General features: G+C 43.2%; 1 protein-coding gene across 1 annotated transcript in view; it reads left to right on the top strand.

Annotated features, from left to right (window-relative positions):
- Positions 1-4,916, top strand: part of T265_11145 (hypothetical protein) — a gene marked incomplete at both ends in the record, with an annotated part of 34,611 nt that extends 29,695 nt beyond the window's left edge. The window contains 3 exons of the mRNA XM_009177727.1: positions 1,128-1,316; positions 2,492-2,773; positions 3,768-4,916. Of these exons, the coding sequence (XP_009175991.1) occupies positions 1,128-1,316; positions 2,492-2,773; positions 3,768-4,502 (1,206 nt within the window). The remainder of the gene's footprint in view (positions 1-1,127; positions 1,317-2,491; positions 2,774-3,767) is intronic.
- Between the last annotated feature and the right edge of the window lie 8,795 nt (positions 4,917-13,711).

The following is a 13,711-nucleotide window of genomic DNA, read 5'->3' as shown; positions in this document are numbered from 1 at the left end:
CCCCCCCCTTGGGGGGGGGGGGCGTCTGTTTTTCACAGGGTTGAACACTAAATTCTGACTTTTCGATAACGCTCTCTTGCACTATCGAAAGGACTGAACTACTCGGAGGAGTATCTTCTGGAGGGACTTGCTGTGACATTTTTGGCAAACCAAACAAGGCAATGCGTTTTGTTCCAACTGTTCCGATTTCATGGTTCATGTAGTGCTGCTATTGCGAATAGCGCTGGTATCGTCCAGAAAGAGCCAAGGAAGGGATCGCTTAATCGAAGTCTCGGAGGCATTCGAAGTAGTGTCTCTTTCTTATGATCTAAGCATTGTTGAATGGCTGCACGGTTTGTATTTATTAACAATTCTCTATCTGCCGATTCTGTAAAAATCTGTTGCCTTCGATATCGACCTACACAAAATTTTGATCGAATATGTGGAATTGTAAGCCATAATGTTTGGGTGTTACTATCCAGTTAGCTTTTTATCCGCTTCATTTTTGCCACTGTGCTCTAATCTCTTATTTGCTGCACGAAACCCTCGCCGGATGCAGGATTATGATACTTCCACGTCGTTATTATCCGCCTTGTGGCAGCGAAGCATCAGTGTTGAACACTGATGTCGTGCTGTCGATGATGTTATTATCCGCCTTATTGCAAGCAGTATTTTGCGAGTTTCATTAGCTGGCCTCGTTTAGTAATTTGATCTCTGCTTTTATGGCGACAAGCTGGACGTCTTTGCTGCATGAAAGTTTAGCTGGTCGCTATAGTTCGGTGTTACTGATACTGAGCTGACGTTTTCCACCTATCTCTCGGCTAACGTCAACGAGTAAGTTGAATAGAAACTCTACAAATGCACTCATTTGCACACCAATGTGGTTTTCACGGAAAACTCACCTGAAGTCTGAACTTCTCGTTTACGATGTTTCGAACAGTATTCAACAACCTTATGGGAGGTGTGTTACATCCTTGAAATAGAGTCTGTCTTCCTTTCCGGTCTTAAGATGGTTGTGGAAGCGATGGTGAAGTTTGATGCCCTACTACCTGCTATCTGTTTAATTCACACAGTATGACTCACTGTTGTTGTCTATAGAGTGTTTTATCTCACTATTCATAGCTATTCCGTGTTTTCCCGCCTGATAGTTGAGTCAGGGACTGCAATCTTTCCTCGAGCATGAATCACGATTACAACAAATGGAGACTATGGAACAGCTACAGAGACAAGTTTACGAGCTTGAGGAGCAGTTTGCCAAAAAGCACGATGCTCTGACGCGCACCGAAGTGGCCTATCAGCAGATGAAGAGTGAGAAAGATGAGCTCACGCAACGTCTGGTACGTTTTTCATATTGCCTTTTCGGTTTCTCTAGCAGCGCACACATTTTCTGTGCAAATTTGGTTGAAATTGTTGGTTACTGGAGAGACAAGTGATGGTCTCTTGTGAGATCCTACCAAACTTATTGCGGGTACAGGCAGCATATAGGTGCATATACAATGTTTTTTTTATCTCAAGGTATTACTTAGCGGGAGGTTAGATTCGCACCGAAGCTGGATTAAGAGGTTATCAAGGTGTTACTTTGTAACACAAATACGATGCACACTCACGGCCACTTAATGACTTGATTGCAAGTGTTTAGTGAGATAATATTGAGTTAAGCAAGCCTGCTGACATTTCTAATCAAGTCAAGCAGATGACTACGAGGTTTTGGTGCACTAGTCACCTGCGTCCTCTCTCCTACTAAGTGCCCTGTTTGACAGTATCCTACAACATTGTCGGGATGCAAAACTTTTACATTTTTGATAGGCAGGAAACGCTCCCGTGGTGTGGTCAAGAGCGATCAGCTGCGAACTAATCATATCCTGGCTACTTTTGGAGAGCAGCACTCGGCCCATTTCACCTGCTTTAGTTAGGATAGTGAGTCCGGTGTGAAAAGAGAAATTATCATCCAGTTGTATTTCCAGTTCGAATGCCGCAGAGCTTCTCCTGTCATATTTTCATGTTTAAAAACTGGACTGACACATTTTTTGATTTTCAGTATTTCCAGGATGGATGTTTCCTGTAAGTTCCAGATACGAAAGGGAAATAAGCGGCATGCTTTGGATCATCCTCAAAACTGGAAATAATGAAAGATCGGTGTCATTGTTGCCTACATCTTATTCCTCTCTACTTGAGTAATTCTAAAATTGCTTTTCCCAGTTCTCGTAAAAAATCAAGTCACATTCTATACAGTGGACCTATCACTGGCAGTTGGTTACCCGGCAATCCAAACGATAAATTTGTTGATTTCACGACAGACATTACGATTGTGTCGCGTAATACTTGACGGCACTTTGGGCTAATCTCTTCCTCCTGTTCGTGTTGCTTTTGTGAAAATCTTGTTCTGAGCATAGTTGGAGCAGTGAAGCCGCGTGCTATGACGTACTTATTCGGAACAGCGGTTGCCAAATGAACATTAATTATGTCCATCCGTTGCTCTCTTATTCTTCCCTCTTCTCTTCTGGTCTCCTAGTTGTCACAAGCGGATGAACTTGGTCGTTTGCATCACGAGATTTTGGATGCGAAAAACAGTCACCAGGATGAACTGGAAGCCTTCAGGGAACGTATCACCCACGAGCTGAGGGTGCATTACGAAAAGCTGCTAGAAGAACAGCGAATTCACTTCACTTTGCTTCAACCGATTACCCCAGATCAAGAGGCTGGTATTCAGACTACCATTTTAGAAAATGCCCTTGATATCGCCGTTCAGACCATAACTCCCACGCGCCCAAAACTGACCGATGCATCACTACAAGTATGTTCGAGCGTTTCCAAAAGCATACTATTGATTACTGTCTGAATTTCATCAGTGTTCAGTGGCTTTGTTCGTAACTTCTAACAAAATCCTGAAGAGAATCTACCACCATTATGTCATTCAAAAACAATCAGAAGTGATCGCTTCTGAGGCGCGCTCCCAATCCGGGTTGCATGCATGCACCCAGCTGCTCAGATTTATAAAGAACCCTCAAGAATATCAACGATCCGTTGTTACTAAACAACCTTCTGGCAGTAAAAACGCTCGGGCACCAGGATTTCGACATATTGTGATTTTTCCTCATCAGTGATGGTACATTCGTCATGCCGATTGGCAAGGCTGTTTCTGAGCACTAACAATGAGAGAAATCGCATCACGCGCAGGTAGACATTACGGCCTTTATTATTTCTGGCTGCCACCAGTATACCGTCCTTGTCCTTTTAGTATTGCTTTTCCGAAGCGATGCTTTGCGGCACATTTCCTTCGAATGACGAATGAACAGGAAATAGTTGCGGGTATGTTAAGGACACACTTTCGCACTCTGTGAATCACAGCTGATGATCATAGTTGATTTTTAGTCTGTTGAAAGTAGAAAATTACAACCAGGGTTAACCAAAACTTTGTTATTAAAAAACCAATAGGTGGATGCAACAGCTGGGTATTTCTAGATGAACCTCGTTTTCCCTGCTCACCGAAGGCAATATCCCCATGTTTCAGATTTGCTAATAATCTTACTAGGCTCCCATCCCTGGATACACATCTACGTTAATCTGCCCACAAGGTCAACCCCCATTGTGGCGTATTGTTTCGGTGTCCGCCTTTATAAAAGTTCTGCTATTAACAATACCGTTGTTTTGTAGATTACAGTGTGATTTATACTCCTAGTACTAATATTGCACAGTTGGTATGGGATGTACATAAAACTATGGGAATTAACCACTTTGCTCTAATGATATCTACACATTTAATCACTAATGACAAATCTTCGTTTCAGGTGCAGTTTTCGAATGCATCTGTTGGCCTGCAGACTGAACAACCAACTGCAGAGACACTAGACTTAGGATCGCCAATCCCTTCATCTGATCATCTCTGTAAGCAGCCTGTTGTATTCAAGAAACCCCTACTTAATGCTACGCGTGATACAGTAAACCAAAACACTGGTGACACTGGAACTGTCGTGAGAAGCGACTTAACGAGGTCGACGTCCCCACAACCCAAGCCTCAGCGAAATCTACGATTAAGACGAAAAGCGAATAAGTCTAAGGATCAAGGAAACTTCAAGTCTGACCTTCCTCCGAGGTTACCATCCCCGGTACCACTTCCACAGCTTCATTCTGACAGTGAATCTGAGCATGAAGTGAAGGAAAATCGCGCTCCGAGTTTCCGTGTTTCTGAGTCCACCTGTGATGATGTCGAAGATGATGATGCCATAAGTTTTACCTCTGAACCCGTCAAACCATTGCAAAAGCAGCCGTATTCCACTCGACGCACTCGCAGTGCTCCGAAATCTTCGGCCGGGACCACTGCCACACGTCCTCGTCAAACCCGGTCTGCGGCAGCCACCCGGAGATTGCCACCGCTGGCGGAGTCAACTCAACTGATACCCGATTCTTTTTTTCAGGACGAGCTGGATGCGGCAACAGCCCACGTAATGAAGCACTGCGATCTAGCGGAAGAACGCCGTCAGTTACGACAGCCACTACGTCCACAGTTACGTCGGCGACGTTGAATTGTCCTGTTGATATACCCCTCGGTCGGTATTATTTGTATAGTGGCCGACCCCCTCAGTTGTATATATCCCTTAATGCCTCACTTCACGCATCGCCCTTTTCCTCATTTGTTCATCATTCGTGACGCGTACTTCATTGTATCTGTTACACTTTTTGTCTGTCAAGACATAAGTTCCAAATCCTCCTCGAACTTTATGTCCAAATTTTTTAGCATACTAAATCAAGCTGCTCTATGTATGGATTGAAAACTTGTCATGATTTGGGTTGCTCTAAAAATCCCATGTAATCCCGTTTTTACACTTCAGCTTTACCTTCAGCTTCTGATACATTCTCACAAGCACTTTTACTCTCTTGTTCGGCGGGATAGCTTCTAAATTTTTTCCGGTATAAATGTTAAAGGAAGGTGAATCGGGTTGTGCAAACAAATGCTTTCTCAAGTATACAGATATGAGCAATTCTGTCTAGCCGCTCATTAGTGGGCCACATATCTGTGATCCGTTTCTGTGCATTCACCGTAAGCTTAAAAGTGATTAGTTGAAGGTCACGGATCGGTTCGATCTCCATCGTTCGTGAAATACCCTGCTAGTGACCCCCATTAATGAAGATGAAATAGCTGTGCAGTCCTTTGCCTTGCAGGTTCATTTGGTCCAGTTATGGATCACCTAAAACTAAAATGTTCTTGGAATTTGCATTTCTGATGTGATTGTGCGGTTCTTTTCTGATATGGTTACTTTGCAGCTCGTTATCTTTGCTATCAAAGTTTGAGTAGTCGGCTCCTAATTTCCCCACCTTAAAAGGGATCATTTCACCACACCGCAGTGAGCCTTACCTTTAAATTGATAGGCAAATTACCATCCACCCAGAGGGGACTAGGTTCATTTCGTCCTATTCATCCACAAAGATACTTTCCACAAGAAATCAGGAAACGTGAAGACTGACATGACCACCTTTAATCGTTTGTCTACGATGATGGTTTTGATGTCTAGTATTGACTATGGAGTCAGTCTGTCGGCTGAACTCACCGTACCAATACAGATTCACATAGCTAACAACGGACCACGATGTTTACCTTGGAAAGTGGCAGTTGACATGGTTTTTTGGACATATTTCGTATGATTCTGCCTGCTATCTGTAGGCTGAATCAGGGTAAACTCAAATCCATCTCATACATGAAAAGGCGCTGTCCAGCCGGTCGGATCTTTTTGATTAGATCTATCGTTGTGGTGTTTGTTTAATGTTGGTTGAGTCGACATAAGGATGACGAGCAGCCTATTAGCCTACAAAATATGGAAACTGATTTACCCTTGGAATCAGTAGTTTCCCGACCATGCCGCAATGGGCTGTGACAAGCCGCAAATAAACGGTGTCATGGCAGTTTCCAAACACCTGTCACTGTGGTGCATTCACTGCCATCATCAGCGAATTCAGGAAATGCATCAGAAAAACGCAGCTTACTGGTGCATGTTATTTAGTGTGGTAACAATGGCATTACTCCCTGCTGTGAATTAAACAAGATCTCGAACCAAAACTTATACAATTAGGATAAAAAATGTCATTGATTCATTCCGTATGTGGCGGGATTTTCCGTACAGTATGGAATTTGTCTTTTCAGGGCTTTTTTGTGTGGGACACGCGAATACACTGGGTGGTGAAATCCCTGGACACCGAAAAAGTGAGCATCTGACACTCGCTTTGGGAAGGCTTTAATCGGCTTTTTCGCTGAGCTGGGCAATTCGATTGCAACCCAGCTCGGCGAGCAAGCTAACGACCATCTGCCCTACCTGAGCTACCAACATTTCCCTCCGTAGATAACAAAATTTGTCATTGTGGTGCGAGGTCGCATTTGAATAGTTTCAGATTGGTGGACGCAGGCATTTCATGGCCGTATGTGTCGAAGAATAAGGTCGTTAGGATCCCACTAGGAATTACTGCGCGTTGGTCGTATCGAGGGGATCCGGTTATCGAGGTGTATGACCGTAAATTTGAGCGAAATTTATTGCGGTCCACGTGTGCAATGTGAAGCAACAGGCTCCCAAGTGTGTGAATAAAAGACTGAGAACAAAGCAGCTGGTAGACCAGGTAGTGCAAACTGCTAGTGGAACAGAACTTCTTTTGAGTTAGGTTAGCGGTACTCTCACTGTCCTGCTTGGAATGCGAACTCTGTCTGCATTGTCTGCTTTATCTGTGTTGCGAAAGGTTCGTTTTCTTTTCGTAACTGTAACTGTCTTGGGAAGTATCCCTGTGTAGATGGGTTTCATGTATACGCCGACAACGCATATTCCTTAATAAAGATCAAGAATATTATTCTCTTTCAATATCCTTCGAAGCGGTTCCAGTACCCGGATGATATTGTTTGATGAATATGTCCAGTTTGCTTCTTGTAGTTTAACCGTGTAGGACATCACGAATACCTATATTCGCCTCAGCCAACCAGTATACTTAACATTTCAGCCAAGTCCGCGATTAATAGACATATCAAAGTATCGCACTGACACATTGCAATGTTTCTGTGTTAGAACTAGCGAAGTTTACCTTACGAACTACTCACTGTATTCCGTACATTTGGCAATCACCATGACACTGTCCATGGAGGGGTAAAATAAGGCCAGCGAAGACTTGTTGATAAGACTAATTCTCATCCATAAAACACGGAGATAACAATTTCCAAGGCATTTCATTCGTTTTCCAAAATATGCCCCAATCTGATTGTTTCGTTCAAATCATTCGTCCATGTCTTCGTTCCTAAGTTCAAGGCATTCTGGTGCAAATCTAATTATTTGTTGTATCAGCAAAATCCATAAAACACGGAGATAACAATTTCCAAGGCATTTCATTCGTTTTCCAAAATATGCCCCAATCTGATTGTTTCGTTCAAATCATTCGTCCATGTCTTCGTTCCTAAGTTCAAGGCATTCTGGTACAAATCTAATTATTTGTTTCATTGTATCAGCAAACGGTTGTGCCAGTAGGTCTTGTAGTGGTTTTGACGTGGCCGGATATAACTGCAGCGATGGAACCAGCTAACAAGTTTTCAGAAATCCATGGAATCCAGGTATTGGACAACCATTCGGCTTTGGCCTCTTCGTAAGGTAAAGTCAATCCAAATGGGATTAGTGAACGGACTTTGGTCATCGTCAGCGGCGGTGATGCATCAGGCGTAAGTCCTGATGCTCCTGACTCAAGGAACCCATGGCAATGAAATGTCTTCGCAAGGAGAAGTGGAATAACCTGGGGTAGGACTTGGTTCAAAATCGGTATGTCCTCACTGAAGGTGGTAACTAAAGAATTTTCCAAATCTGTGAGCATCAGTGCAATAGACATAGACGGACAGCGTGTGGAACTAAGAAATATTCAGTGGGATCTGCAAATTATTCGACCCAACACACGGTGCATAAACGGGTTTTCCGGATGATTATAATCCACCTGATGCGACCCTAAGTGTGTATCACCAAAGTTAAAATGAGTCATAGTGCTCGAGGCTATGTAGTATCCACAGGAATCGGGTAGTTATTTAGGTATTTCAGGGCCAAACCATTGACTGAAATGCGATAAAGAATCAACGTTAACAGGGACAACTGATTTCGGTGTACATCTATTCGGATGCTGGGAACGTTGATAATCGGCGAGTGATTACTAAGTGCTAACCATGTCAGTTTAGAAGGCTGGGCTGTGTACGGCTGTGGTTCCCATCCAGAGATGGAGACTGCCAGTCGAGTGCAACGGTACAATATAGGACGGAAAAATTACTTAACATCAGACTACCAGAGGAAACGGTTAATGAGACAGTAGTCAAAGTTAGAGGATGCCCGAACGAGTAGAAAAGAGGACATGAAATATGTTCTCAACTTGCAGTACCATAGTTACTGGGTATGACGAACCCAGATGTGACCCTCAATTTTGACCACGAAACCAGATTGCTTCCCGCCAAGAGCGCCATGCTGAAAACTTAGAAAATACTTGAAATCTGGTGCAAGTAACCATGAGAGGTGAACATGGTATCACTTACGGCTGAATTAATACTCAGGAAAGTAAAGGTGCACTACTTCATATAAATTCATCACTGATTACTCTAGAGGACCTAGTATGATGTTTGTTTCTGAGAGCAATTCTTCATGTTGCCTTACATCCTCTTTCGACTATTTCGTACAGAAACTAAAACAACCGAAATTTTGCGCCTCACTATTAGCCTCCACCACAGTATCGCCACAATACGTAGGTACTTAACTCCTCCGACCGATTTTGAATTCCCCCAAGCCTTGGATACACAATTTCATCCCCGATGTACAAGATTTCAGGGGAAAATCTTCACCATCAATACATGCAGAATTTTGGTTTCTTACGCAATTAACAGGGTTCGTTACATCGATATTTGAAACAATGCCCTTTGAAAAGTGAGCATCTGTCCCATGTGTCTTCTGGCTAGCCTATATGAAAGTAAAAACCACGAATCAGGTTCCACTTATCATCAGTACTTCCTCAGTTTGCTCTGGAATGGTGGTATGTCGATCAAAGGAACTTCATTAAGAGTTCCAATTCCCATTCTCCTGTAATTAACAAAGATTAGTAGGAAATCATCCAACAGGTTCTATTTGTTGTTTGTCCAGTGGAGCCCATAAATCATAAGTTTAGGATTGAGTAGTGGTGGCAAATCCAGTGTACTGTCTACACATGACGAGGAACGGAGGTAGAAGAATCAGAAGATAAGTTGATTCGGAAGGATTCGATGGTGAAATTGGACTGGGCTCACATTTGTCAGCACATGAGCAACCAGCAGATGACCGAATCACAGGGCTAAACTGGCTTATCCAGATGACGGCGGTATTCTAGCATCAAACACTTACGCGACTGAGTTCGGACCGCAGTTGAAGTCGATTCTTCCCTGAATAAGTGCACCAGCATCAAACAAATTTATATACGATGGGAGATTGTCAGCACATTTAAGGGTGGCATTCGAATTATATTCCATGCTACTTTTTGGTGAAAAATGCCTCCAGCAGCTACATCGTGATGTGGTTTTAATGTTGTCTGCGTGTTGGTACATATGCCACTTGGTCGCACAAACTCCCTGGAACCATAAATTTTAAAGAGTTCGATGGACAAAACGCGTGTTTCTTCGGCTTGCGAATTTTCCCAAATTTTAGTCACACTATATTGAGCCCAGACTTTTCCAGCACAGTGAGTTATGCGTAAGTTTGGTGTGACTTTTCCCGCACAATGGGTCGTGCGTAGGTTTAAGTGACTCAAGTCAAGGTGCTGTGTGAAGTGACGAGCGTCGTCGGCCGAGCGTCGGCCGTTGTATTGAGTCTGTGGACTACGTGTGTTGTGAGGACTGAATCTTGTGTGGTGTAGACTGTGTCCGTTGTGTTCTATCCTTATATATGTTGAGTGGACCGTGAAAAAACAACAATATGGAAACATGCGCCCTAAAAGAGTTCACAGGACCCATTGTTGACCATGGTGTTGTATCGTGATACAAGTTGTGACACGTGGAACAAAAACAAGGTGCGAGGGTGACAGTGGACGTGTATGCGCTTGGGCGATCGCTACACTACTGAGAGGAAGTGCTGCGTGACACCGAAACATCTTAGTTTGCTTTATTGTGTAACACCGCGCCAAAGGTTATCGAAAACCTTAGATCGCTTTTCAACCACCAGAGCGCTCGTGCCTCTCTGAGGAGTAAGAGCGTTCCATAAAGGTGAGTACATATCACTTACACTTGATGGTCAGGTCGGTATAAACCGCGAATGGATGGAATACATATTGATGAGCTACTTCTGATGCTTTTTCTAATGGGTTTGATAATATTCTCGATGTTTCTCGGATCGACCCGCGTATTTTCAGATCAGTCACTCAGTCACACATTAGGCACGCTGCCGATAGATAATCTGTTTTTTAACCCCCCTTCCACCACCGATGTGTTGTGGCTTATTGACTCTAATGAATGATACATTCCATGATGAGATATGTTTTTCGGGTAAGCTCATTAGGTCATCACTGACTGATGCGAATTACGACCAACTCAACTCCTGAGTCCATGGGCGGCGCAGAAGACGAAAACATTGTTTTGGGTTGATCTCCGAAATTTTAGCGAAACCGCTCAACCTGTTAGCTAGTAGCCAATGTGTTATTGCCAACTAAGCGTTCCCATAGGCTTAGTCGTTGTATAAAACATGAGATATCAATCTGCCATACGAGTGTAAAAATTATGGACCAGTGAGATGAAACTCTTCGAGTTACACGCGCTTTTCCTGTAACTTCTGTTATACGGAAGTTCTTTAATGGTTGAAGGTCACCGTAAGTTGTCATTTGTGTGAATGCAACGTAAATTGACCAACGAAAAAATGGCTATATGGCGAAGCAATCAGGTGACATTCTTACCTCGCTTTCTCACCGATCCAAACTGCTAATTTAACATGATTGGTTAATTAGTTAAACAGGACTAAATAAGATTTACTCTACTTGATGGTTTTTAATTACCGTAAACAAGTTAAATTTTGTTGGTGGGGCTCATCAGGTAGGCGCACTTCCCGAGTTTCCGTCAACTTTATGTTCTACATGAGCCCGAATCGCACGAACTTAACGAAAACTCATTTGCATACCAATTGGGATTTGACGGGAAATCCACCTGGAACAAAGCTAAATCTTTTGTTTATAAGGTTCATGAGCAACTGAATGTATCTCACAACGCCACCTCGTTTTCGGTTGGCACAATCATCGGGATATCGTGGTGCATTATATGGACGTAATGCACTACACATAACGTTGATGGAAAATCTTCGACAGCCCACGACAGGTCTCGCCCTTCTTGGGGCTCATCAGGTAGGTGCAATTCCCGAGTTTCCGTCAAACTTACGTTCTTCTTATTTCGCGATATCTCTAATATTGTGCCAGCTGAAAATGAGACAGCCTTGTGCTGCACATTCAGTTGCTTAAGAAGAACATGATAGGTTTAGCTTTGTTCCGGGTGGGTCTCCCGTCAAGACCGGATTAGTATGCGAATGAATGTATTCCGCTATGTTGACGTCCAGTTTAACTACGGCATTCTCGCCATCTACTGCGTCATAACCGGCACAATCGTTTGTGTATCATCATCCCTTCTACTTTGATACTGTTTGATATAATTGGACGTCTATCATGTTAGCGCCTATGATTATGACTATGCATTTGGAACGAAGTATGAAGGTAGGAAATGAGAAAATCCTACACGAGATCGCTGGATTATTTGTTAAAATGGCTTTTTTCAGCTGCCGGAAATCACTCCAGGATCTGTAGAGTGAAACGTCGTTTAACAACCAATTGCACCAGGGTGTTGGCTGCGTTTTGGATCATCAGCCGCTAGAAATGAGCTAGCGTCCTGTGTTGGGCAGATGTGTTAGTAAACAGACGGGTTTAGCACCGGACACACCCTCAGAGAGCCAAAAGAGAGTAGTGAGAAGTTTCGACCCTGTCCCCTCCTGTCTTTGGCCTTTCTACTCCATCTCTTTAAAAAGGGATCATTAGGCAATCTCCTGTAGCCGCTTTTGTTGGGCTGATCATGCGTCTCATATGCATCCGTTAATCCATGGAACCTTTGTGATTCCAGTTTTTGAATTTTCTTGTATGCACTTAACACCGTTTGACTATTTTCACTTAGTTTATTGTATGCTATAACGTCTATTAAGTTTCGCTGACATTTGTTGGCGAAATTAGATTTCACGACGTCGTGAACTTATATAGGCTTGCCTGAAGGTCGCTGTCCTCCGTCATTGTTTCTTATATGCAACATTGGCACATTAGTCAGTTTCAGACGTGATGGTCTTCTAAAGCCAGGTTGGTAAAAAGGATGTATATGAATTAGGCGGAAAAAACTTGAGTTTGTACGAAGTAGAACACAACCCATTATGAACTTGTCTTAACTATGACTTCAGTTATTCACAACTACTAAATTTTAGCGTAGAAGACACGCGTGCACAATCCGAATAATTTTCGAATTTGGTGCCAGCTGGAGAGGACAGGAGTGCCTATCGTTAGGAATTGTACGCTCAAACTTGGTGAGCCTTTTCAGTCAGAGAAACCGGATTAAACTTAATCGGATGTATTTGTTTACCTACTAATTTGAGGCGATCGTTTGCGGAAACAACCACTTCTAGTATGAATGTACTTGTGTCTTTACCGAGTAGTAACAACATAACGCTTGAATGGATGAGCGTCGTCGTGTTAGATGTTCTAAACCACAATAGTGTTGCGGGTTTATGGGGTTGGATGCAGTTTTTTGTTACAAAGATACTAATAACTTCACAGGATGCTTTCTGGAAATTGAATATTTATTGCTTGATTTGAATAGAATAACATCTGAATATAACCTTTGCTTTGTTCGTTTGCCTGAGCAATTTGGTTGCAAGCTTTCTATCACTAGTAGAAGTGGTATCATCAGTGTGTTGTGTGCGGAACTACGCTCAGCTTGAAACCGCGTGGGCTGATGTGGTATCAGGTCAAACTGATGGACCTTGATCGAGCACTGGTCGTTTGGATGAGCATTCCTGTTGGACTTTTAGTTGACCCATCTCTTTACTCGTGAGTATCCAGACAGCCTTGGGATTTGACGTCTCCGGTTCCCCACTTTGAACTTTGTTCTTTTTTTCCACGGTTAGTCCCTTTTCTTGGTATGCTGGTCTGATGGCCGAGGCTGATAAGTGCTATCGCTTAGTTTGCGGTCCCTCCCCGGTAGCGGTAAGTAGGTATTCTGGTTGCTTAGGTAATTCGCGGAGTGCCATGCGTCGAGCACGTATCTCCCGTGTGTCCTACTTCCGCATACTGCCATCCCAACGTTTTATAGAGTAAGCTCGCCTTTCTCCTGATCCTCATGTATGGAAAAAAGGGATGGTGGGTCGCGTCTTTTAAAAGGAGTTTTATGTTCCTTTACTTGTTTAGGAAGTTTTTCTTTCAGCCTGTCCAGCACGGACTACTTGTTGTAGTCCAAGCAGTTGATTCGGCACACGACGTTTTTTTCCTGCGACTTCCTTGCTTTTTGGTCCGTCGGCCTTTGATCAATTTGCTCAGTGTAGCGAGTGCATTGTAAGTTACAAGGTTTCCTTTCAGTCGTAGTAGCCTTTCTGAGAGCTTGCATATGTTCTTGATGAATAGATTGACAGTCCTTTTAACTGGTTGGGTTTGATGTTCCTGCTGTTTTCTTTCACTTCAGGATTCTTCTGAAGCACATCCGGATTCA

The sequence above is a fragment of the Opisthorchis viverrini genome, assembly GCF_000715545.1.
Source record: "Opisthorchis viverrini unplaced genomic scaffold opera_v5_453, whole genome shotgun sequence".
Lineage (NCBI taxonomy): Eukaryota > Metazoa > Platyhelminthes > Trematoda > Opisthorchiida > Opisthorchiidae > Opisthorchis > Opisthorchis viverrini.
Note: the sequence above shows the minus strand (reverse complement) of the source record. Positions and strands in the feature narration are given on the sequence as shown.